Below are 26907 nucleotides of genomic sequence, written 5' to 3' on the forward strand. Positions count from 1 at the left end.
ATAAATTCCTGAAATACAAATTCAAAATAAATTCAGAAGTTCAAGACTCTCTTTTGAGGGTGATGGCTGAAAATATGCTTTCCCCTTTAAAAGACGAAGTTTCTGCAGGTCATTTAATGTTACTATTTTTCTTGAGTTCTTATCCCTGGATGGTTTCCTCATACTAGCCCTTGAGTTCCCCTGCTTAAGTCTCCTCCAAAATTCAAAGTCCCCCCAAAAAATAAATAAATAAAACTCAATGTCCATTTCAAAAGCATATTTCCATGAAGATTTAAGTTTTTCCCTTCACTTCTCTCTCAACACCAACTCAATGTTTTTTCTAAATAACCACTGATACCATTAGAGTCACTGTTTTAGCACAAAACTTTATTGAGAATATACTTGTATGCATTTTTTTTTGCTTCCTACTAGAATGTCCTCCTACCCAAATAATGTATATGAAAAGTGTTTTCAGTTTTATTCTCATGGATGTGGTATAACCACAGGGCAAGCAGACACTAGATCCTTTTATTCCTGCATTCTCTACCCCTCCAGCCTTTGCCTTGCTTTACCTCATTCACAATATTCGTTCAACAGAAATTAATGAGTGCTTACTGTATGTTAGGGAGCTGAAACTACATGTTCTATTTCCCCTCTAATGAGTGGTCCATAACTTCTATCAGTATCCTTAGGTAAACTTACCCAAAATTAAGAACCACTGATATAGATGATAGTTGCAGATAATAAGTATGCAATAAATACTTTATGAATTAAATTAGGTAGAATTGAGAACTGAGTGTATATTTTGGCCCATCTCGAAGCTCCCTCTCAATGACCTCCTTCCCATTTTAAATCTCTTCCTTTACTCAGCCAAACTTGACATCCAGAGTTCTAATGCTGTTTCAAGTATATCCAAGGTGTGTGTTAGCATTTTTATGTTCCTGAAAGTCCATTTCTCCAAACTATGTACTGTTGATCTTTTTTATCAAGTCAGTCATCTTATCCATTTTCTCTAGGTTCTGCTGCCCAAAGAAGAATTGATAAACTAGTTCATACTCTTCAGCTATTTTTGAAGTTAGTGCTAGCATAGTTAATTGTAACTGTTCACCAAACCAACTCAGTGTTATTTAGTACAAGGCAGTTGATGTATGTAGTAATAATTCCATTATCACATGTACTTCATCATCACAAGCCTCATTAGAGGAAAATATTAGAGAAACCTCAGATTTATGGTTCAAGAGCAAGTTTTTCCCTCCTTGGCCCATTGAAGTAAAGTTTCTAAAAGGAAATTTGCAATATATTTAGCTATTTTTTTAAATCTATTCATACTCTATATATGCATAGCGTTTTATATTTTGCAAAGCACATTCACAGATATAATCTAATTGGAGTTAAGTTATAGACCTGTGAGTTTGTAATCCCTTTTTAAATAAATAAACCAAATGAGCCTCATAGAATATCAGACGTGGGTTCTCTGTTCTACTTATTACTAGTACTTGGTAGAGTCAATGTTTGAACTCACACTTGCTAAACTAGGCTAGTTTGCTTTCAGTTTTACCACAGCTGTATCACATAGATTACAGTATTGTGGTGCAAATTTTCTAAAAATTTCTGGAGGAAAGTTAAATTCGGTCTTTGAAAAGTGAGTTTAAAATTACATAATGGAAATAATACTACATGATGAAAGTACAATTGTTACAGCATTATAATTAAAAATGTTTTTAGAAATATGCCCCCTGATATATAAAAACTGGAGTAAATACATTAAAGTCATGCTGATAAATTTTAATGTAATGTTTTAGAATTCCTTATTTTGTCAGAAGATGAAAATAGAAAGAAAGATCTATGTGACTATTTTTTGGCTAATGATTACATTCTGAGACCACATTATTCAACTTTAGTGTTAATTTCTCTTGTTGAATTAAGCCCAAGATACCTATGTAAGAATGAGCCAGGACTGAGCTTATGTTTGAGCTCAGTATAATTGATTGTTTCTTATGTCTAGGAATAAGTTTCAAACTTTAAAAAAAAAAAAACCAACCCTTAATTTTTTAACTTATTCACGCCTCTACTCCAGTGGAATAACTGACCTGATGATTTTACAAAAACAACCAAAAAGTTCATCTTTCTGTACAATTGTGATGAAAATTTATAAAAATGACCAAGAAAAATTCATATTTTCATGATTCACATCTAATGAAAGCACCATATTGTCTCATTTTTGCAAACTATTTTTTTACTTTGTCAGTATAGAAACAGAGTTTTCACGTCAACTCCAAGGTAAGTAGCAAACACTAAGTATGGAGAATTTTCCATTTTAATAACAACACTACTTTACATCAAGATGAATAAATGTGATTCCCCTTAAAATGCCTGGTTTTCTAAAAGTGCCTGAGTGTTTTTCTACTTGGAATTTATTATGTAATAAAATGAGACAAACACACACATATATCCTAAGATAGAAGAACTTGAAAGAGCTTATTTAATTCAAACCCAAAGGGATTAGTTATGAAAATAGCAACTGAGTTACATTCTATTAACGGGAAAGAGAACTTTTAAAAAGTAGAAGCCCATGATTTTGTTCAACAACATTGTTCTTTAGGATATCCTGCTCAATTGCTAGCTGTGATAAGGTTGGAGGGAGAGAAAACAAAACAAAACTTGTCTTACAGAGGCATCAATCTTCTAATTATTGATACAAGTGTAGAATCATTAGATGAAGTAGTAAGAAGAATAAAATATCAGTATTTTATACTTTAGTCATTTTGGATTTTTATAAATATTTTCTTCCCTTTGTGTCCACTTCTTTAACTTACCTTCCTTTCTAATCAGTGTTAACTGATATGTGTTCTTATGATTGTTAAAATATTATATAGTTATTAATATGTTAATTTCTATTCACAAGATCATCCTTTGTTAAATTATAATGTGCACTATTCTATTTTCTTTTAGAAAATCACTCTAGATCTCTGTCACTGAATTAAAATACTAAGCATCTTTTAAATTTAATAACTACTCTTAACAGTAACTCTTTCAGAGAACTGGGTAACTTTTAGTCTTCTACAGAATAAAACAAAAATATCCTTGTTAAGGCAGCTTTCAAAAGTGCTTGATTTACTCCCAGGAAGATGCAGCTTAAGCTACATCTAATTTGTTCTCCTAGTAGTTTAGAGTGGCTGTCTTATAAGTGGTTGATTTATTTTTTAACTTGATAAAATCAAGCAATATAATTTAGGAATCTTTATAAAGCAAAATTTGTAAACTTTGTAATCAAAGTTTGTAAACTAAGTAATCAACAGCCTGCTCTGAAATTTGGTGTCTGTGTGCCTTATTCTTATTCAGATAATACCTAGATATTCATAACTCTTTTGGAGTTTGTAATTAAAAAGATATTGAAGAATCTGATTTCAAGCTGATGCATTATTACTCTAGTCAATTTATTTATGGTGAAGTCTCTACTCATGTAGCTTTTGTGAAAGTTTATTTATAAGAAAATAACAGAGAATACTGAAACTTTAGATTTGGATAGTATTTCAGACCTTGTCTTGTTCAACTTCTATTTTTTTAAAAAGAGAACATGAAGAAGTTGTTACATGCCCAAGTAGCTAATATTAACTAGACACTATGGCATTTTCTTTATATATCCCAAAGCATTAAAAAAATGTTATCCAACTGTTTTAGTTCTCTATAGTTGTGTAACATATTACTCCAAAGTTAGTGGCTTAAAAAAAGACACTAACTCACAGCTTCTGTGGTCAAGAATCTGGGTACAGCTTAGCTGGGTGACTGGCCCCAGGTCTCTCATGAGATACAGTCAAGTTATTGGGCACAGCTGCAGCCTCTAAAATGTCAACTGAGACGGATGTGGGGAATCTGCATGCAAGCCCGTTCACGTGGTTGTTGGCAGGCCTCAGTCCATTGTCATGTGTACCTCTCTATAGGACTCTCTCACGACATGACAGCTGTCTTGCCCCAGAGCAAGTAATGCAAGAGTGAGTGAGAGAAATGGAAGCTACAGACGTTTTATAACCTAATCTTGGAAATGACATTCCATCACATTTGTTGTATTCTATTTGTTAGATTCAACTCAGACTCAAGGGGAAGGGATTAGACAGGCCGTGAAAAACTGGAGCTCAGGAATCATCAGAGACCGTCTTAGAGGCTACCACATACCTACTGCCAGCCCATAGAAAATACTCCCTAAGTACTTGTCAAATAAATTGATGTGTTTATTTATTATCTAACTGTTTGCAGATAAAACATCTCCCAGATAATGAAATTGGAACGTGGACTCTTGATTAAACAATAGTATTCTATTTTTCTTATTTTTACCGATTTTGTACTGTGATTGTGTAAGAGTGTGTCCTTGTACTTATGAAATAGTTTTAAGTATTAATGACTGAAAAAGCTAGATGGTTCAAGCATGGTATGTGTGCACACTCATATACACAGAAAAGGGAGAGAAACAGTGAGAATTATAAAGCAAATATTGGCAAAATGTAAATAGTATCCTTGGTGAAGGGATATGTATAAATTCTTAATACAATTCTTGAAGCTAGTCTGTAAGTTTCAATTATATAAATGTAGAATGTTTAAAAAGAGGTTTTATTTTCAGATGCTATACTAATACAAAGATCATGAGATCTGATAACCCAACTTTATTTTAAAGATGAACGTTTTAAAAATGTGTACAGATCAGTCAACTTTGGGATAAGATGTTTTGTGAATTGATGCTTCATAATCATTCTCTGTTTTAAGTTGGTAGAGATTATGTGATGTCAGAACTCTCTTCCACATTGCTCAACCTCTCAAACTTTTGCTGTAAGCTTCTAGAACATGTAGGATAGCAAAGGTCTCCTCTATTTCAAAAGAAAGAATTATATTCTCAATTTTGCAATCTTTGAGGAAGACAAGAGCAAGATGATCTGTGATACAGTTGCCACAAGGTGACAACATTTTCTCAGAGTAGGGTCTTGATGCCCAAAGGAATATTTTTGTTTGATCTTTGATTTGTCTTCTTTTCAAAAATATGTATCGATGTTAAGCCATTGGAATCACCCTGTTTGTTTATTTCTCAAATAGTCATCCTGCCCAAATAGTTATTCTTTCTTGACCTTAGCTATGTATTGAGGTAAAATGGCTTTATGCAATTCCTCCATTGTGTAAAATGATAAATGAATGAATGAATCAGAAAAGTTCATGTCAAATGAAAATCTATTCACATATAGTTGGAGCCATGCAGACCAAGATGAGTATTCCATTGAAACAATTGTTAGAAGGCATGCGCACATTCAGAACGATTTCATTCGTAATATGGGGAAGAATGGCACAAATTGTTTGACTAACTCTGAGGATTAGCTATTTAACAATCTGTATCAGTCTCTTTAGTTGACATGAGATTGGGTTTTTCAGCCATCTATCCCAGTCTAGCATATTATCTGTGTTCAATAAATACTGGCTACATAAATGTATGCATAGTTGGCTATTTAATAAACGAATTAAAAAAATATTGTCAAGATAAAGGTGAATCAAATACGCATGGGGTTAATGGAACTTAAAATTGAATGTACGTGTGTGTATATACATATACATGGTGCTTTTTTTTATTGATAATTTCTAAGAATCATGAAATCATGGACTCTAAAGCTGAAAGAAACCTCAGGTGGTCATCTGGTTCTATGCTTTTCTTCAAGAGACAAGCAATTATTATCCCCATGATCTATTAAGCCACATTTTCTTTAGCATGTGACAGCTAAGGTGATACTGATAAAAAATATTGCTCTTTTTCCTTAAACATTTCCCATGCACATAGATGTTTAACAAGTGCCTTTTCAGAGCTATTATGAGGAAAACACTAGCAGCCTTGGTCTGGAAGAGTAATTTATGACAGTCAGGTAAATGGTGCCCGAGATCACCTTGATCACATGGGCTGTGCCATAGCACTACCCTGCACGGCAGTCTCTCTTTAACCCTAGTGACAAGTGTGAGAAAAAAAATGACATCAGTCCTCTTTTTTGCAGCTTTTTCAGGGTTTCTTCTTCTAGTACCTGCTGCCTCTGATCATCTGTCAGTAAGTTAACAGAGGAGGGAGTGGAAGGAGAAGCTGCAGAGCAGCGAGTGAGTGTCAGAGGAGTGCAGTTTATAGAAGGCCTTGTGTCCATTACTCCCCACCCTTTTTTCCCTTTTGGTTCATTAACTAGAAATGTGGAAAGGTGAGGGGGATGAATTTAACTTGTTCTGACATTAGTTAGGGACAGGGAAGTGTGGCAGCTCCCGTAATATTTCTGCCCCAGAAAGCGGTAATTGGAAAATGTGTTGTGTGGTTAGGAGTTGTAATGAAAAATTAAGGAATGATCAGGGAGAACAGTGTAATCAAATGATAAGCATAAAGGCAAGTGTGGTAAGTTTTTAGCCACTTGCAAAATTGAGAGATACTATCAGGGCTGTGTAAACACATTACTCTGATTAATTTTCCAGAGGTGAAATATGAAAATATTTATAAAATTGAGAAGCCTGTCATGAATAAAATTTTCTTTGTGATTATAATAAACTAAAATCAACCACAATTTGCATGAATCTCATATAAAACTAAAAGCGTTTAAATAATAGTAAAGAACTGAATATAAGATTTCACTGTAGGAGTAAGAAGAGTCACTCTTTGGGGCATTAATCTAATTTGGGGCATTATTCTATTTAAGATGTTGAAGAATATTCAGATGTCTTTAGATGAACTAAAGACTAGTTTAGTTAAAATGGCTTTATTTGATTTTCTAAATTTTCTTATGGAAGTTGTATTTTACTATCCTTTCTATAGACATCTTGTTCAGGTATAAAGGCTATCATTTTTCATTATGAAGGAAAATGTCTACTATTAAAAGGTGTTCAAGTTCAAAAGAATTAGATCTCTAGCTTTAATGGCATTGAACAATTTCATTATAGTTTATAAATATATTTGGATTCTGGTTTTTCCCTTTTAGATGTGGGATGAAAGATTTTAATTGTACCTTCTTTTGTAGATACTGAACACATCACTAATATAAAGGAAGGGTTAATTGAGAAAGAGCATACTACTATACAAAGCATTTCTCTTATATCAAGCTCTAGAAATATTCTTTTGTCAATCCAAACAGAACAAACTAAAATGAGATAATTGGGAAGGTGCCCATAAAGTCAGCCTGAATATATTATCACAACTATATATGAGATAATATTTGTTTTAAAAAGATTCTATGGCACTGTAAACTCAGTCTCATTAGAGACTGCATTTAAAAGGCTTATAAAGTTACTCATTAATGTTATCTTGTTGTATCTCCACAGCTTTTTCATTAAAGAAAATTCGGCAGAAAGCATTTTCTCCTGATAGCAGGAACCAATTTGCAATAAATGTTCTGGAAACCACTAGGGAAGCCATTACTGAGGTCTAATAAAAACAGACAAGCGTAACTTGTTCTATATTTTTGTTTCAATCACATACAGATGAGACCCCGCTTTCCACACCAACTGCAAGAGACAGCCTCGACAAACTTTCTCTCACTGGGCATGGACAACCACTACCTCCAGGTTTTCCATCTCCTTTTCTGTTTCCTGATGGACTGTCTTCCATAGAGACCCTTCTGACTAACATACAGGTAGGACTTTTGCAATCTGGAAGAAAGGATCATGGAAGACCCAGTTATAGGTTTTTCCAAATTCATACTATTCCAACTTAATGTATACATGAGATTGAATAAACCATTGTACTAAACTTTTCCCAGCAATTTAGATTTTAAACTTTCTCCACTAATCAAATTGGTTTAAAACACTCAATAATGTACATATATTAAACCACAGTAAAAACTTAGATAAAAGTGATGGGTGTCAAAAAAAATTACTCTGCCTAAAGGCTCTCTTTATTGCCAAGTATTTGGATAAATCTGTTTAAGTTTATTTGATTTACTAAATGACAGCTCACCAGTTCTAATAAATATTTAGTTATTTTTAAACTACTAGCCTTCCATGGAGGAAATGATATGTTTAGTCAATTGAAATCTGTCTAATATAAAGGAATCCCCCCAAATCCCTTCTCTCATAAATAAGTTTGTTTCAGTTAAGAGAGTTTCTTCAAAGAATAGACTTCAAAAGCCATACAAAACTTTCCACGGATTTCCTATGTAGTCCTCAGGATGTATATTTTACGTACAGTACATTATGAATCAAAGATACTCACAGTTAACAATAACACAGAGCATGAAGCCAAGATAATAAGAGTGTTTGGGGTAGAAGAAAGCATAATGTTTTCTTTGCCCACACAAGAAGTGGTCATGTGGTCCACAGATGGGGATTTTTGCCATTCACATTGCCATATTTGGAGTAGGTATGCTTGCGCATACTGTGCTAGTACGTTGTTATTTTTTTTTTTTTCACTCTAGCACTCCACCCTTAGTGATATTTTTTTGGTACCATATTAAACTTCTCCCAATAGAAATGTAATTAATTTTATTTACCTCTCCAAGGACATAACAGAAGGCCTTTAATGTAACATATCTCCTCATCTATTAATATGGCATTTTTAATACTAATGTAATTAGAGTCTCCAGAAATGTATTCAACTTTAAGGTTTTATATCTCAGTAATTGAATAAATCATCAATCCAGCCTAAACTTAATCATGGTCAAATTGTTCATTATATTTTAAAAATAAACACATGCCTTTTTTTTCCTTCTAAATTTGACTCATATTATTGTTTTCTCGGAGGTAATGTTTTTAATGAATTTCTCTCATTAAATTAAATGTATTCAGAAAATATTCCTTCGACATTTCTGAATGTTTACTCTGAAACAATTCATTTTCTTTTGCATAGAGCTCCATAGGAAGCAAAGAAAAAAGCTAAGCATTTACTTGAAAGTCTCCATCTATTTGTATGTATCTAGCACTAACTAAATCCTCTTCAGCCAAGTCAGTGAGAATTTAATTTCAATTTCAACAGAGAAACATTTCTGAGTTCATCAGTGCAAATCTGGATGTTTATCTAAAGGTAGGGTTTAATCATGGACTTTCTCACTGTAAGTGACTGCCACATCTCTAAGTCAAGTACTTTCAGTTTAGGAGTACAGTAAAACCAGTATCCCAAGCAGGCCAGTAATAGCCAAATGAAGAATGTTATACTATAGCCTCACTTCTTAAAACAACAAGAAGAAGAAGAAGCAAGCAAGCAAGGAAGAAAATCCAAGATTTAAAATATACAGATTTTGGACAAAGAATTTATTTATTGAAGATGGCTCTAGATTTAGCATGTTCTGAAATGTGCCTTGAGAACAAATTTCAGTAGGATTTGATGATAAGATGATAGTTTAGTCCCAAATCATAAAGATCTGTGATCAATAAAGTTAAAAATAAATTATGCTGGTTCAGTTCAGTCTTTCATGCATGCATGTGTGTATGTGTGTATATACAGTATTTGTATGTATATGTATTTAATTATAAGTATACGTATATCTATGCATGCATACATGTATATATAAGGTTAAATAGATAAAAAATCTTACTGAGTTCCATGTACAGTAACACTCACACATACACACACACACATTGGAATTTATGATTGGTAATGGTTTCACATCATTTTACAAAAGGTCGTAGATCCTAGCTCTTTTATTATTGCCACATTTATTGAGTTATAGTAATATCCTAGGAGTGGTATAGAATGTTTAAACAGTCATGACCCTGGCTTATTGGGCATACAGTATAAATGTGTTTGCTGCCCAAATTCTAATTTGGGTAATTACATTCTGCCTACCTCAATTTCCTCTGCAGTTTCAATTATATATAACGGGGTTCTTGCTTTTTATGTCAAAATAGTAACATGCTTTTTGAGTAGTAAGTTTAAAGTTCCATATTTCCTTTGGAGATACTTTATTAGATTGGCGATGAAAAAAAACTGAGTTGAAAATTGTTTAGATTTCCAAGTCATACAGTCCCATGTCTAAAATAAAAGATTTATTATGCATCTTTATTATTTTAATGAAATTAGAGTCCAGTGTTATATCTTTCAAAACATTGGATTATATTTAAACTTAATGTTTACAAATTCTATTCATTTCTTAGAATTATTTTTTCAAAACCCTTCAAAATAATGTGTTTAAGGAGTTATTGTTGTAATAGCCCAAAATTTATGATATATTGTAGTTTGACAATTCTGAATTTTTAATTTTGAAGGGTTACAACAGATGTTGCCTTCATAACTGCATTATCAATTTTATTTTTATTAATTGTATTACTTTACATTTTAAAAGAAGACGCATGGAAGAAATGTTATATCTGCATATATAAATTTGAGCACCCGGTTTTTATTAACTACTAGAACTACACTGCTTACTCTTGTCACTGGAATGTTTTGGAAATTGGGAGGAATAATGGATTAAGATGTCTAGAGTAAATAGCAATTTCAACTCAGTGAGTAATATAGATACCTTCCAGATTTTGCTTTTAGTATTATTTTATTTATAAGGAATTTTTTTCAGTGGGGGTGGCCTTTCAGTGTGACTTCTTTATTTACACATATCCACGGAAAGTCCGTGGAGTTTTCACATGAGAAAACTAGCATTTTAGTGTCAATTAACTGGAGTGACACCTTCCAATATTAGCTATCACTTACTTGCGCACACCACACATAGAGGAGAATTTCACCCAGCAGTTCTCAATCTGAACTTTCATAACTAGAACATACTGCTGTATTGGAATGGGGGCAAATAATATATCTATCTTAGTACAAGAAGGATTTATAATGGCAAATAGTAAAATAACTATAAATAAGTCAAAAGGAAAATGAAAAATAAAGTAGCTAATATAAAATTTAGTTAGAGATGTGGTCAGCATTGAAGCTATGTATCATGAGGGGATATATGGCAGGAGTTTGTTTCACTAAGGTTTGTGGAGAAGTTAAGCAAACAAAGACGCCTGCAAGAGATATTAAGACTACAATAAATGGCAGTCCAAAATTGATTCACTATGGTATAATAAATGGATATAATCCAACTGTGGCATTGAAGAAGTAGTCTCAAAATCAACCTATGTTTTTGAGAGAAGGAAAAAAACAGATTTAAATAGTAAGACTGAAATATTCTGATAATACGTTCAAGTTTTTACATTTGAATGCCATGGCCAGTAATTTTGCTTTAGTTTTATACATTTTAAAAGAAACTAATAGTTTGTTCGTTAGCATTAATAAAACGTAATTTTAATTATAATAGAGTTAGACAGAAGAATGGTAAAAGTTTTCCAGAAAAAAAAAAAGGCGGACACTGGCTCTAAAATATGGGCAAGCTAAGCTCAGATGTATTGGTCTTACATTATTATTTTTTATTTTTAATCATAATTATGTATTATAAATCTTTTCCCCTTTGTTCTCATTAGCAATCTGTGACCATGGATAATAAAAAACAGTAAAATATCCTAGACATAGTGTACTGTGATGGAGAGAATAACATTAAACCTCTTCAAAACCTGGACTATATACCCTATTTATGCAGCAACAATAATGGCAATAGCTAATATTTATTGAATGATTGTAATGTGTCAGCCTCTATGCTAATAATATATAAAATTACTCTGAATCTTCTTTACGATTTAAAAGGTGGATTTTATTGTTATCCCCATTTTATTGATGAGAAAATGGAGGGATATAAGCCCATTGACTGAGATCATGCAGGTGGTAATGGAGTCTTAACACAGTCAGGCAGATTCCAGAGTCCATGTTACCATAGAGCCACATATCATGTGAATTACAGGATGCGTTTATACAAAGAAGTGCTTTTGACAGGGGGTCACGCATTGATTGACTTTGGAGAGGAGTAACCCTAACATTAAACCAAGAATGGTCGTTTCTTTTGTCACAGGAGCTTCTATAAAAATGTATCAGTTGATATTGTTCTATCATTTTCTTTCCATCTACAAAAGGTCCTGGTATCAAGGTAAACTATTCCTTCTCCTCTGGAAAGGGACTAGGAAAACATTAAGAGAAAAAGGGAGATTTAATAGCTGGAGAGTCCTGATCTAGGCTTGCTCAACTCACTAGTTTCGGATCTTGTACAAGTTCTCTGATCTTTCTAGACCTTTTTCCCTCATCCTTAATAGTTTTTGGTTAGCATGGATGATTTCTAAAATCCCCTTCAACTAGGACATTTTATTCTCGTTAGAAGTCACACTCTTTGAACACAAATTTTTTCACATAGGCTTCAGTAGCACTCAAGGACCTTGCTTTTCATCTGATTCTAAAATAAATGTGTATGAAATACAAACTTGGATTCTTCTAAAGTCTAACTAGCTATTAAATATTTTTATATCAATATTATTTAAAATCCTCTTATATATGCAGATATTTATACTTTCTAAGGTATAACAATAGTAGAAATAATGTTAGATAGATTCCAGTGCCATGACCTCTCTTAAAAATGAGGAAAATAATTTATTTACAACTTAAATCATTTTAGGAAGCAAAGACATTTATATATTATGATCACTATACCTAATTTATAGAAAAGAAATTTGAGGCTACTCAGCCATTGTCTCTTATTATTGCCATTACATAAAGAAAGCTTAAAATAAAGAGAGAACATGTATTTCTTTAGAATTGTCATTATCCAACTTCAATATCATGAGAATATATTAATACCTCCCCTTGGAGAAAAATTCATCTCTAAAGCTTTCTGTCCTGTACTGTATTCACATTTTGGTTACAGTACCTTGCTGGCTGCTGTGTGTCCAAGTGAGATGCAGCATTTAGTGTGCCCTTTTGCACATAATCTACCTGGAGAATTTACAGAAGTTATACAAATCTGAAAGTACTATTATCACTGGTGATTAAAATGGTGTCCTAATGATTTGTTGATGTTGTGAATAGTACTTGGTATTGCTTTTCCTTGCCCCTTGCTGCATTGAAATTTAATAGTTTTTCTGTATTTTTTTGCAGCAGAGCTGTCACTGGCAATAACATACTTTTGCATATGCATCAGTTTGGCTCTAGTGCAGATTTTTGTTCACATTGGACTCCTACTGATGTGCACTGATTTAAAGTCTAGAAATGAAACTTAATTTTATATAGCTCATAAGTAGTCCCTAGAGGGTCTTGGATCCTAAAAGCTAATATTTTTCAGACATAATCAGCAGAAATAGGTAATGTATTACCATTAGAGACATTAGCAGCAACTGGAACAAAAGAAAACAGTAAACATAAATGCTCTTAGCAACTTTATATTTTACAGCAAATATGAATATAAAATTACACAAATCAGAGTTGCATTAACATTATTCGACATGTTTATTCATAATGAATGTTTCATATTTAAAGAACACCAAAATATTGTGTTTTGTCAGCCAAGGACAATAATAGTTTAATAGTAATTTATTTTAAACAGCTACTGATAATACAACCAATCAACACATTAAGTGGTGCCAACATTGGCATCTTGCTAAATAATCTCTAGACATTGCACAGAGAGTACATCTTTCAAAGATAAGTCAACAAGAGCAATCAGAGCAGAAAATTAGAATTTGGTATCTTAGAATTAAAATACAGCTAAACTAAAGTTTTAATTGGGGTGATCTAAAAGGGCACTTGATGTAATGATCTCTTTCATTTGTTACTAATTGTTTGTTCCTGGTGAAGAAGAAGCATACACAGGGATGTTGCTGAATTGAGTTATGATGGCAGTTTTCCCTAGCAGCTATGTTTTATTGTTAAACAAGGAAAGAGTGTGTAGGGGTATACTGCCACATAGAAATCCTTTTCCAGCTTGTTTCATATCACAAGAATTATACCATGGAAACTCACAGCGTCAGGTATAATAAATATGAAATAATTTATGTGTTTTTGAAAGATTAAAAATGGCTTGTGACCATTCTAAGTAATGCTACATTTCTACTGGGCTTTCAAGTCAATTCAAACTGGAGTTGAAATTCTGATTCAAACTGATCATGTTGCCTACTGCAAGAGAGGCACATCTTAGAGATTATCAAGAAATGGTGCCAACATCCATCTCATTTATATTTCAATAGAAAATTTTTGTCTCTGATATTCACAAGCCAAGGCAAAGTATTTTCTACTTCTATATAGTACTTTGTATTGCTGAATTGATGAAGGTAGAATTTCTAGCTCTAATTTTTGCTGGTAGTTTGGTTAAAAGCATCAAAGGGGGAAAAAAGACACAATGTATTCTATATGTTTAAAAGATTTTAATATCTTATTTATATAAATCCCAAAAGCACTATGAAATTCTTTTTAAAAGAATACAATAGTTCAAATTATCTATCTAAAAATGCCCATAATGAATTGTATGAATAAATATTGAATTATTATAATGTCATATAGTCTTCTAAAAGTTGTTGTCTATTTCTTACAACCATTTCAATGATATTTTAAAGGAAAAGACACTGTTAGGCAACTAAATTTTGGACCCTTTAAATATATTGTTTACTTCAATATAAGTAAAGCAGTATTATAATTTCTAATTAATTTTTAAAATTCAGTACATGCTAAACACTCTCTGGGGACGGGGACATAGTGCTGAATAAGAGGAAATACCCCTCCTTGCATGGAGCTTACATTTTAGTGGAGGAGACACAACCTAAAGCATAAAGAAATGAACATGTGATGGTATTACCTAGTGATCAATACTATGAAGAATTTTAAGAAGGGATTAACAAGATGGGTGTGCAGGGTAATTCCAGATAGCATAGTAAGATCAGATTGTCTTGGACGGTGACTTTGAGCAAAGACAAAATGAAACAAGGATGTGAGCAATACAAAGATCCAAAAGAAAAGCATCCAGGAGGGGAGCAGCAAGAGCCAAGTTCGTGGTGCAGAATGATCTGGTATGTTGAAGAACCAAAGGAAGACCACTTAGCCTAGTGCAATTTTGGTATGAAATGGTAAAGAATGAGCTCCTGAAGATTGGTGGGTACTTCCAAGATGATGTAGAGGTGTATAAACCATACCCAGTGATTACATGTGGAAGATTTTCAACCCAATTTTCTTCTCATTCTGTATTTTTCAGACTAGCTTATTTACTACCTTCATTTAACTTTGGATCTAGATGATCTGATGGATTAAAAGAAGCATGGGTGCATGGTATAAATAGTTGTCTTCCTACTATAGTTTCATTAGATTTAGAAGTTTTGTGCTTTACAGTATTTATTCTAGTGAACATAAGGTATGAATTAAAGAAGCTGATAAGTGGTTTCTTCTTTTTTGAAAACTTCTAAGAAATAAGTGGAGTATGTTTTGCATCAAAATATTACCGTTCTGAATACCTTTTTATACAGGGGCTCTTGAAAGTTGCCATTGATAATGCCAGAGCTCAAGAAAAACAGGTCCAACTGGAAAAGACAGAGCTGAAGATGGATTTTTTAAGGGAAAGAGAACTAAGGGAAACACTTGAGAAGCAGTTGGCCATGGAACAAAAGAATAGAGGTATTCCAAACTTCCAAATAAATTTAATAATTTAAGTAAAATAACAGAAAAATGCTATGTTTCATGATTTACTTTGAGATTGTATGAATAGCTTTTATGTTAATTTACATGTAGCTATAGGCCAGAGCAGGATTTGAATCTTGGACTTATTGTATTTCTATACTATCATCTTATTCCCAAAGTATGTGGTTCTTTTCTGTTCTTGGCCTCAAGGAATTGATACGTATCCATTATATCATTAATCATTACCTTGATTGCTTGTAGTCTGTAACAAATTCATTTCTTTAAAATAGCAATGAGCTCTGATAAGATGGCAGCCATGAAGGATAATTTTATGTTCAATCATAATTGACTTCTAAAAAACTTGAGTTAAAGTCATAAATTAAAACACAAAATACTGATTATTAAAGCAGTGCATATGCAGTAAGATATTCAATAACTGAAACTGAAGATTAATGAAGAACTGAACAATGACCAAAGTTAAGTATTTGTATTATTCTCTTTATGAATGTCTTATTTCATCCAACAAGGTCAAGTACACATACATGTTCAGAGTAAAAATCAATATGAATTAGTATTAAGAATAAATATAAATCTATGAATCTCTCCTTTAATATAAGTGCAACTACAGATAATTTTGAAAGTCATTCATATTTAAGTATGTTTATTTTACATATGAGATTGAAGAACATTTTCTTTAGAATCAACTTCCCCTTTACCTCAGTTTTTAGGTTCTTCTAAATATTCTAGAAGGGGAGGTCCTTCTCTCTAATTTACTATCTGATATAAATGCTTCACATACTTTGCTTCTTTATACTTGACATGGACTTTTTTTTTTAAGATTTTTATTTTTTATTTATTTCTCTCCCCTTCTCCCCTGCCCCCCTTCCCCCAGTTGTCTGCTCTCTGTATCCATTTGCTGTATGTTCTGTGTCTGCTTCTATTCTTGTCAGCAGCCCAGGAATCTGTGTCTCTTTTTGTTGCATCATCTTGCTACATCATCTCTGTTTGTGTGTGGTGCCACTCCTGGGCAGGCTGGACTTTCTTTTGCACTGGGTGGCTCTCCTTACAGAGCGTACTCCTTGCATATGGGGCTCCCCTATGCATGGTCACCCCTGTGTGGCACGGCACTGCATGTGGGCCAGCTCCACATGGGTCAAGGAGGTCCTGGGTTTGAACCATGGACCTCCCATGTGGTAGTGGATGCTCCATCCATTGAGCCAAGTCTGCTTCCCGACACAGACATTTTAAAACCACTCTTTAATTAATTGTTATGGGAAACATAATAATAGTGGGTTTCTGGGATGAGGTCAACCTGAAAAGCTGTCTCTCCAATTGTACAGCACAATACTGTATCACATGACTTCACATAGAGTAAGGTACTAAAGCAATCAAAACAAGATGATGGGATGTGATCAAAGTGAATAAAGAAGTTTGGTCAAAGAGTTCAATCAATGCAAACATCTTCCATGAGATATCCATGTCTTGATTTCTTTCTCATCCCCTGTTAAGTCTTTTTTAAAGGATTTTAAGGTAGGTCTTTGAATTCCTATAGTAACCTTGGTTACTTGAGAGAACTTCAGAATTTTATTGGCTCAAACCTTTAGGAAAATTTGCACCCTGTTTTATTGCTTTAAACACAGGAGGGAAAACACAGATCACACCATGAACCTCCCATATTTAAGTAATTGTGAATAATAATTTAAAGTAACAGCTAATAATAAACATCTGTGAGGATATAGCTATAGAATCAGTGGTATTACCCAGAAGAGAGAGCATCCCATTTGGTTCAGTCACAAAGGAGGAAAGGGGGAGTAGTCAATAGCAAAGCACTAGGTATTGAGGAATAAGTACCATAGAATATAAAATTCAGACAAATAATTCAGAAATTATTGTGTTTTTTTCCCAAGGAGACTAATTTATAAACAATCATCCCTGTAAAGGGAAATAGAAGGCAAGTAGTTTTAAGTAAGCATATGATTTTCACACTACTACTAAATAAAGGGGAACAGCATTTATTTGAAATCAGTTTAAGTTATTTGCCTTGTAAGACTATAACCAATATAAATCTTGATTAAAAATATTTGTGTTAATATGTGACACCAGCAACGATATACTCAACAAGTTAATAGTTTGCCTCCTTAAATATATACGTACACACACACACGTGTATATATGTACTTTTTTTTTTTTTTGAGGTACCAGGATCCAGGCATTGAACCCAGGACCTTGTATGTGGGAAGCTGGAGCTCAACCACTGTACCATTTCTTGTCCCTTGAGTTTTTTTTTTACTTATTTTGCTTGTTGTTTGTTTTTATTTTTTTAGGAGGTACCACGAACCAAACCCGGGGCCTCCCATGTGGGAAGCTGGCTCTCAACTGCATGAGCCTTATCGGCTCCCCTAATTAACCATACTAATAATTATAGAAGAAGATATTTAGAAATTAGAATTCAAACTAAAATTTTCAGCTGTAGAAACATTATTGCCTTATTTTATATTTTGGCTAAATATTGGATTAAGTGAAAGTGTTATTGCTCTTTAATCTGTAGTAAGAAATCAAATAGTGATTTTGATTTCTCCTTATAACTAACTCTACTAGAAGGATTTTCTCATACTGATTCTGTCACATTCGTTTCCACAATGTCTATTGCCATCAAAATAATTAATTCAAAGAAAAATACATGCATGCTTCCCATATGCAGAATATTTACCATATATATTGTGAAAAATTAAAGCAATTGTCATACTGAATGTACAGTTAATCTACATACTGTGAAGAATCTTTGTGGTTTACTATTGATGTTTAAAGTGTCAGGTGGAAGAAAAATATATCATAAGCAACTTTCTGTATCACAATCTACTTTTCCATACCAATAGTACATTACTGTTAGCAGTAGCACAGTGTAGTTTTATACTCTACTAGATACTTGTGCAGGAAAAGTTTGATAATTTTTAAAAATGTTTTAGTGCATATAAATTTGCAGTGAAGAAATTGTTAATATCTCTGATCAAATAGCAATAGCCTCACAAAAAACCTTTCTGCATATGTATGTTAAGCATCATTAAGACTACTTTGCTTTTCATTTATAATAGTACTTCTTGCGTTTTCTAATATTTCAAGAAAGAATTAATAAAACATAGCTGGTGTGATATTGTTGTTGTAAAAGCATGAGTTGAGGGAGAATGGTTCAGTTGCTGATCAAAACTGGCACCTCATAAAGAGATAGGAAGCATGCCTACAAAGGTTTGTATTTACCTGCCTTCTGTTTCAAGGGCAGAGAATTCAGCCACGAAATTCATTTAATCAGGTTTCCTTTATCAGTGATTATAAATATTTACTAAAATTAGTTTTCCATTAAACTTATCTCTACATATGACAACTAAAGGCATGCTTGTAATGAAATAGTTCAAGGCTAATTTAAAAATTGGCCTCCTTGGACTTTGTTTTGGTATTTATTTCAGGTAAAGTTGGGGTTTTTCAGGAACTTGCTCTGTGTAGGGAGACTCAGTTCAGAAGGATAAAAAATAAAAAGAGCATATAGATCATTTTAAATTAGCAACATTACAAGCATTAAAAATCATAATGTACATATACTTTTTTCTAGCCATAGTTCAAAAGAGGCTAAAGAAGGAGAAGAAGGCAAAGAGAAAATTGCAGGAAGCTCTTGAATTTGAAACAAAACGGCGTGAGCAAGCAGAGCAAACACTAAAACAGGCAGCTTCAACAGATAGTCTCAGGGTCTTAAATGGTAAGAGAATGTGTATTTATACATGGCTAACTAACTTTCATTTTTAATATTCAAAGGATAATTGAGAGCTGTGGTTTCCTCTATTTCTAGTCCTGTGATGCATTAAACTGTGCTTACAGTTGAAGGTATGTAGGCAGCAGAGTTGCATGTACTGGGAAAATGCTTTTGTTCATATGTGGTGGCACTGTTTTGTTACTTAACCCCAGTATCTGCAAGCTAGCCTTGCTTCTCTGTTTAACCAAATAGAGCGTTGCTATATTAAATTAATAATATTAATTTGAGAACTTCCCAACCCCCTCACATTTTAAGAACAATTTTGCATTCCTCATTTATCTATTGAAATCATCTGAAAATTGTTAGGGTTATTGTCTTTGCACAACCTTTAAAAGATGACAGAGAATTATTTTATTTTAACTGAGCACCAAAGTAACAGGTTGCTCTTTTTCCTAAAGGATAATAGAAATCCAGTGAAATATGTGTCACTCTTACCTTTCTGTGCTTTTAGACTCTCTGACCCCAGAGATAGAAGCTGACCGCAGTGGTGGCAGAACAGATGCTGAAAGGACAATACAAGGTAAGAATTTGCAAAAGGCTATAAATCTAGATCTTGCTATATGAGTTTTTCCTCAGCTTTAGCCTGCTATTCAAGCATGTAGCCTACCATCTGGGCCACATCAAAACAAGTTCAAACAAGGTCAAGTTCATCTTGCTTGTTTATATGAGTGAATTCATTTTGTGCTGATAGATTTTCTTTAAATTAACAGGCCATTTCTGTTTATACAATGCAATTAAAAAGGAACAATTAATTTTAAACAATGTATGATTTAATCTTGGACACAGTAAATGTGTATAATTGAATGCTTGTAGCCTAATCTAATGTAGGAAGAATTTGTAAGTTCTGTCCTATATAAATAAAATCTTGGCTTAACCAAATAGGTAGTTCTTAAAGTTAAAAAATATGTAACTCATTTTTGTGACAGTTACTGTAAGGTATAAGCAAAATAGACTAGTTGAATATTAACAATAAATAAATAAGCTTGTTTAGTCCCTGTGGGAATTTTCCAAATGTTCTTTGTGCCTTTATATACATTTTAATGACACAAATCGCTGAGCAAAATCACATATAGAATACTAAAGGGAGTTGTTTTAAACACTGAAAAGAGCTAAATATGTATTTTGGTGAGACCACACTATTAGGAATGAACAAATTCTAAAGGTAGTATTGAAGTCCAACATCTATTCTAGACAATAAATGCAACCTAATGATACAAATACTAAACAATAAAAGGAGCATTTGTTTTTTATTTAAAATGAAGATGCATTCTTCAAAGGAAAACCTAAAATGATTAACTGCCATACTCCTTTCAATTGTTTTTTACTTTGCTTCTTGAACTCAATTAAAAAAAAAGTCTTTCAGCACACTGGTGTTTTATTAATTAATTAATTAATTTTATTTATTAATTTATTTTATGTTGGAAGTACCGGGGCTAGGGATTGAACCTGGGACCTTGTACACAGAAGCTCAACCAGAACTTCCCCAGAACTCAATTATTTTTCAAATATTGTTTGGTGTAATTTTTGTTACTTAATTAGCTCCCAAAGTGTCATTCTTGACTTAGCAAAAAAGAAAATCGAATATGCTTTTGTAAGGTATCATATGTGCAGTACGTAAGAATCAGAAATGTGAAGAAACATTCCTAGGCAGTGACATTATATTTTTTTTATTTTAGGCAAATATAATGATTTTTTAAGTCCCACGACTTGAACTATTTGTTATTATGAGACACCTCCTTGGATATGCAAGATTAGTACAATTGTAGCAGAAGAAAAAGACCTCATCTTTTTAAGACTATTCTGGGGATTTCAGCATAATTATATATGCATATGCATATGTGTATTATACCTTTCATACCATAATAATTCTGTAGTATATCTCTTATAAAGATTGTATACACACATTAACAAATTACTAATAACAAAGCCAATCATCTTTACTAGAGAAAATAAGCCTTGATAAAGCTTATGTAAATTAACAGCCCTTACATATTTGTGCAGGGGCTATTGTCAACTAACTTAAGTAGTATCCAAGGTGTTCTAAGCACAAGAGCCTCCTGGTTAATGTGATATATAAATTATCTGGTATTCACAGAATCCTCAAAGTAGCCAGAATTCACTTGTTCCAGGTCTAAAGACAAAAAAAGATGGAATATATGAAGCTAGGAAAAATTATAGACAATATATTCCTGCATATAAATGGGAGATTTGCTGTTAATGTTAGAAGAGATTAGTCAATGATTAAACATTTTTGCACAGTTAACATAATATGTATTCCATAATTTCACTGACAATAATATTTTGGTCATTAAAAAGGCTATAGCTGGTTTTATTTACTTTTCTAAAATCCACCTGTATTTAAATATACACTTCTATATGTATAAAATCTCACTCTATGAGGTTGATTTATTGGCAGTTTTCAATTTCTATTGTTGTGTTTGCTTATTCTGAAGAACATTTTAATCATAAATTGCTTTTCTTTTGCTATCCAGAAAGCTATCTGTTGGGTAATATAGCAAACTCACTTTATGATTAGGGTATCAAAACTTTTGCACAACAATTACACATCGTAACTAAAGCTAAAAAGACATGCTTACGGGATTCTTTACTACTTTGGTTTAATTGTAATGTGAAATCTTTGTTCATTTCATTTACTCATTCAGTCTGTCAAAGTCCAATGTGAGTAATCAAAGTATTCTATTTGAAAACTTACATTTGGATTTAAAGCTTGTTTTATAGTGTTAAAAATACATGGTTGTCAATAAATACTTTAGTTATATTTATGATTTTAATTTAAAAATATGACACTTTTCTCAAATCTAGTAAAAAACAAACAAAAACCCAGTGTAGGTGAATTTTTATTTTTGGATATTAGTAGCTTAAAAGCAAATTTTACCAGCAATTGAAAACTTCCCAGATTTTTAAAATGTCAGAGCAAAGAGATCATTTTTTGCTACTCTCCACATACTAAATAAGTTAGCTCTTTTAGCCCTTTGAAGTTTTTTTTCCTTACAGCAAATTAATTCATTTGGAAACTAATAAACAGAATAAAATTTACTGTGAATAGAAGAAAACAAAGACAAAAGATTGTATTTGGTTAAATTCTTAATCTAAGCACAAGAATGGGAAAGGAAACGAAGAAAGAATCAGACTTCATTATTATTTTTGTAAAATTGTCTATACCTTGCATTTGGAGTCATGGGCGCAGGCTGCTTCATAAACAGCCAAGAGTGACACAAACATAGCCTCTTGCTCCCTTCCTTTCTATCACACTGCCGCTGCATGCCCAGGTGTTACGGTTCTCTTTACATTCTTTCTTGCTCGCCATCCAACTATTGCTGAAATTATTCTCTTTTCCAAAATAAACTCAATTGGAAAGGACAAAGCAAATCAGCATTTTTGTGCTCATTATGGTTTATTTATTTTTAACATTTTGGCAATAAATAAATACCACTGTAGACCTCAGAGTTAATCACCTTGCATTTGGGCACTTAAATACAGCACAAGTGCCCAAACACCTCGGGTTAGACTGAATATTGTCTCATTGGCATTTAGTGCTACCATTTCTGTAAAACTTGGGAAGAGGAAACTAGACAGCAGTTTAGAAAATATTCTGGAGGAAATAACCCCTAAGTAAATTACTTAGTTTTCCTGATAATTGATGTAAATCATCTCATCTCATATTACACAGGGGTAAATTTACAGGGCTGAGTTTTCTCACAAATAACCCAAAATTCATGAGTTTACTGGAGATATGAATACAGAGAAAACATTCAAAAATAGAAAAAAATCTTATTTCAGGAAATAGCATGGCAGTTCACTCTCCAATGCTCAGGTCTTACCCTTTGATATCATGATTTATGTTGCAAATTGAAAAGTTCATTTACTTTAAAGCTTTGCTAAGATATTTTGAATTAAGTAGACAGAGTTCATGTAAGTACTTTACTGAGCACTTCTTTTGGGCTAGTCAGTAAATATCTTCCAAACCCCAGGCACCTACTCCCAACCCCCACACCCGGTCTAGCCAAATCTCTACAGCCTGAAGGATTTCCTTGTTCTTCCTCCCTAAGCTACTGCATTTCCTCAAATGGTTTATTCACATATTCTGGCAATTTTTAAAGATATCTCTCTGTCCATTTAGACATCTCTTAAGAGTTCTAGGTGATAATATCAACTTTTTATTTGTCTGTGTCTCCAGGACCTCAAGGTGCATGTGCAGAAAATGGAATACACCTCCCTCCCCCAACCTGTCTTCCTTCAGTGTTCCTTACTTCCTTATCGTATCCTCAAAAATCCAACAGCCTCCCAAATATAGGTAAATATATGATAAGTGTGGAGGGAAGAGTCAAACTTGAGTTCCCCCTCCCTCATTCCTCACTCCCCCACCCAGTCACAACTCTGACTCCTCCATCACCTTCTGCAGGCAATGACAGCTTTTCCCCTCTCCCTGCTTCTGTCATAGTGGATTCTTTGTTCGTTTGTTTGGTTTCTTCAAAGCCTCCTGTCTTTGCCCACCTTCTTGGGACACTCTTCCCTCATCTTTGCCTTTACTTACTAATCTGTGAAGTCCAACTTTAATGTTACTGCCTCCAGGAAAGCTTCACCAACTGCAAATCCTGCACACCTCCCTGCCCCCCCCCCAGCTCTAGACCTGCCTCTTCCAGCTTAGTACCTCATCTGGCACTTCTCCACAATAGCATGTTTTTGCTTTTGTAGTTTCCTGTTCAGTGTCTTCTCTCTAGCATGCCTATTTTGTTTGCTTACTGTGCCTGTCGTGACTGGCAGAATGCTTGAATCAACCATAAAAGCTAGGTTAGAGCTCATAAATACAAAGATCCTCATTGTTCTGACATTTCTCAGACTTTGGTTGGAGAGACTTACGTGAAGAAATAAAGGATGGCATTGATTCTCTCTAGGAAAGTCCAAATTACAAATTCTGTAATTATGAAAACTTATTTTCTTATTTGATAGCTGAATCAAAAGTATGTGTTTATTCTTCCTGTGTTCATTTTTGATGTTACTTTCTATTTTGCATATTTGACTTAAGATTTTGATTGTGAATATTTACTTGCATTCAGTTTTCCATTTGAAATTTATATTTAACATACCATTGTCACATTTCCTAGATATTGTTTTCTTCTTTGGTTTAATACACAGTAACTTCATCTTTTCTGAGTTTATCTTGTAATTTCAAATGAGTAAATCTTGTATATATTATTATAGGCATAAAATATAACATGGAAAACCATGGATCATGCCTGTTCCATGGATGCCTTCTATAAAATTTCCAAGAAGTATACTTCCAAAATAGTAACTGTTTGCTCTTCCTGTCTAAGTAAAAGTTGTTCCTCTTAAACCAAACCAATGGGGATATGGACCATAATTTCTGTGATATCTTAAAACATCTGCAGGTTATTCTTGCAAGAATCTTGTCTTCACTTGAAAGTACATCTCTTTTGTTTGTATCCAATGCCCATAATCAAAACTGTTTAGTTTTTTATTCCTTTTTTAACTTATCTCAGACCACAGAAAACCAAGTATTCTTATAATAAAAAGACATAGAAGACTTGACTTGCCTTCATATTAAAACTCTTTTTTTCCAATTTAAAAATATCTTCTTTTTCTTAGTTATTTCAAATACTTTTTCAATACAATAAGTATTCATTTACTTAACAAATATTTATTGAACAATGATGAAATACCAAGCACACATCTATGATGTTACTGCCTGAGCATTGGAAAAGGATTTTAAAGATAAATAAATTTCTTTATTTTACAAGGGAACTGAGATTCAGTGAGAGATGACTTATGAAAGGGCACACCCTGAGTTAATCAAAGTTGAGATTAATATGTAGTCTGGTTGCTTTTGCTTTTCATGTCCACTTATTTCCTTCCTGATTGCTTTTAGATCATGATTGTTAAATTATGCTTTCCTTGCTCCTTTAAAATAAGTGATTTTTACTGGTATTTGTCTAGTCATTCATAGCTCTAAAGAATCATAATGCAGGTCATTCTTATTCATGGAATTTATGTCTTTGATCAGCTTTTTAAGTGAATCAAATATTCTAGCACCCAATTAAATTTCTAGTAATACATTTTCATTTATTTAGACTTAGTGATACTGTACAGTAACTGGAAGTGTTTACTTATTAATATTGTAAGATAGATTGGGGATTAATAGTTATTGAGGCTTTCCTGTATATTCTAATTTAAAGGTGAGATAAATGAGGCTCAGAGAGGCTAATTAACTTTCGTACAATTGCACTACTAGTTAGAGGGTCTGCTGGCCTTTGAAGCCAGATTTATGACCCCTGAACTCCTTATTCTTTCTACCATGCTTTTTGCCTAGACTTCTATTTCTCTGTAACAGTATAACCAATGAAGTCCTATCACTCATTTTGGATTAACACATATCCTGTTAAGGTCTCAAAAGTTCAAACCAATCTACTGAGAGAACCACTGGAAAATAATATACAGTTGAAAATTTAAAAGTCCTCTTCTGCTCTTTACTTTTGATCAGCCATTACGCATATGCTTTTTATACAGACTTCCCAGACACACCTGGGAACAACCACTTTCTAAGTGAAGAAAATAACATGACAATTAGTCATATTCAGATTTTTAAAAAACTTATATGTATCCCTACAACTTAGCACAAAATGAATTTATGATGAGCTTAAACTCTGATACAAACCCCATCTGATGTCATCTATGATACTTGGAGAGCCTCTTTTGTGTTTCTTTTGAAGTATGTGTTTGAATACAAGTTGCTAAGTGGTATTCCAAGGATTTTTACACTGTAATGATCCTAACTTAACCCTTAGTTAATTCACTTTTAAGATCTTTATGAAAGTCTCAAACTTGATTGTCACATAATTGTTTTTGAGTACTTCATTTGTAATACTAAAAAAGAATAATAATAAGACTTGATATTGTGGGTGTGGGGTTCTTTAGGTGCATCTACAAGTACCTGACAGCTAAGAGCTGCTCAGTCAGTCAGGTCTAGACGCCAATCTCTGCTCCATTCTTTTTTTTAGAAGAATAAATAAACTAATCCATGTAAAGCACTTAGCACATACTGGCCAACAGTATGCACACAGTTAAATTTTAGCTGTTAATATTAAATTTTATTATTATGAGTTAAATTTGCTACAGTGCCTGGCAACTGGTAAATACTGAAGCCATTATTACGCTAATGTATAATTTAACTTTCTTGTTTTGGAAAATTGGCCTTGATGACAGAATGCTGTGTTAGTCCTATAGCAAAGTGTTTGTAGGTACTTAAAAGTATATATATTTTAAAGTTATCTGAATCAAGTTTTCCGTATTTAAAAATTCTTCATTTCGCTTATAAGTGTGAGGGGGGAATTTCCTAAGAAGAATAAAAGACTGAAAACTGGTTTGTGGGCTACCTGCACTGCATATCGACTATTGTTTATTCATTTAGAAATACATAATCACCATTGGTATTACCTCAAACTTTTTCCTAATCTTAAAAATAAATATTAGAATTATATTACTATAAACAAAACAAAACCGTAATAAATTAGCTTCTTGTCCCTTGCCAGTAGTTTCTGGTGTTTGGCAGCTTTTCAGTGCAGCTAATCAATTTAAGACAACATTGATTAAGTTGAACAAAAGGTAATATTGATTGCAGGCAGTAACCAATAAATAAGTT

General features: G+C 33.0%; 1 protein-coding gene across 2 annotated transcripts in view; it reads left to right on the forward strand.

Moving 5' to 3' along the window:
- Positions 1 to 26907, forward strand: part of DACH1 (dachshund family transcription factor 1) — a 422811-nt gene that overhangs the window by 359623 nt on the left and 36281 nt on the right. For both annotated transcript variants that reach the window (XM_004468151.5, XM_058276592.2), the window contains 4 exons: positions 7456 to 7607; positions 15277 to 15424; positions 19032 to 19175; positions 19681 to 19749. In XM_004468151.5, the coding sequence (XP_004468208.2) occupies positions 7456 to 7607; positions 15277 to 15424; positions 19032 to 19175; positions 19681 to 19749 (513 nt within the window). The remainder of the gene's footprint in view (positions 1 to 7455; positions 7608 to 15276; positions 15425 to 19031; positions 19176 to 19680; positions 19750 to 26907) is intronic.

The sequence above is a fragment of the Dasypus novemcinctus genome, chromosome 15 (genome assembly GCF_030445035.2).
Source record: "Dasypus novemcinctus isolate mDasNov1 chromosome 15, mDasNov1.1.hap2, whole genome shotgun sequence".
In the NCBI taxonomy this organism is placed as follows: domain Eukaryota; kingdom Metazoa; phylum Chordata; class Mammalia; order Cingulata; family Dasypodidae; genus Dasypus; species Dasypus novemcinctus.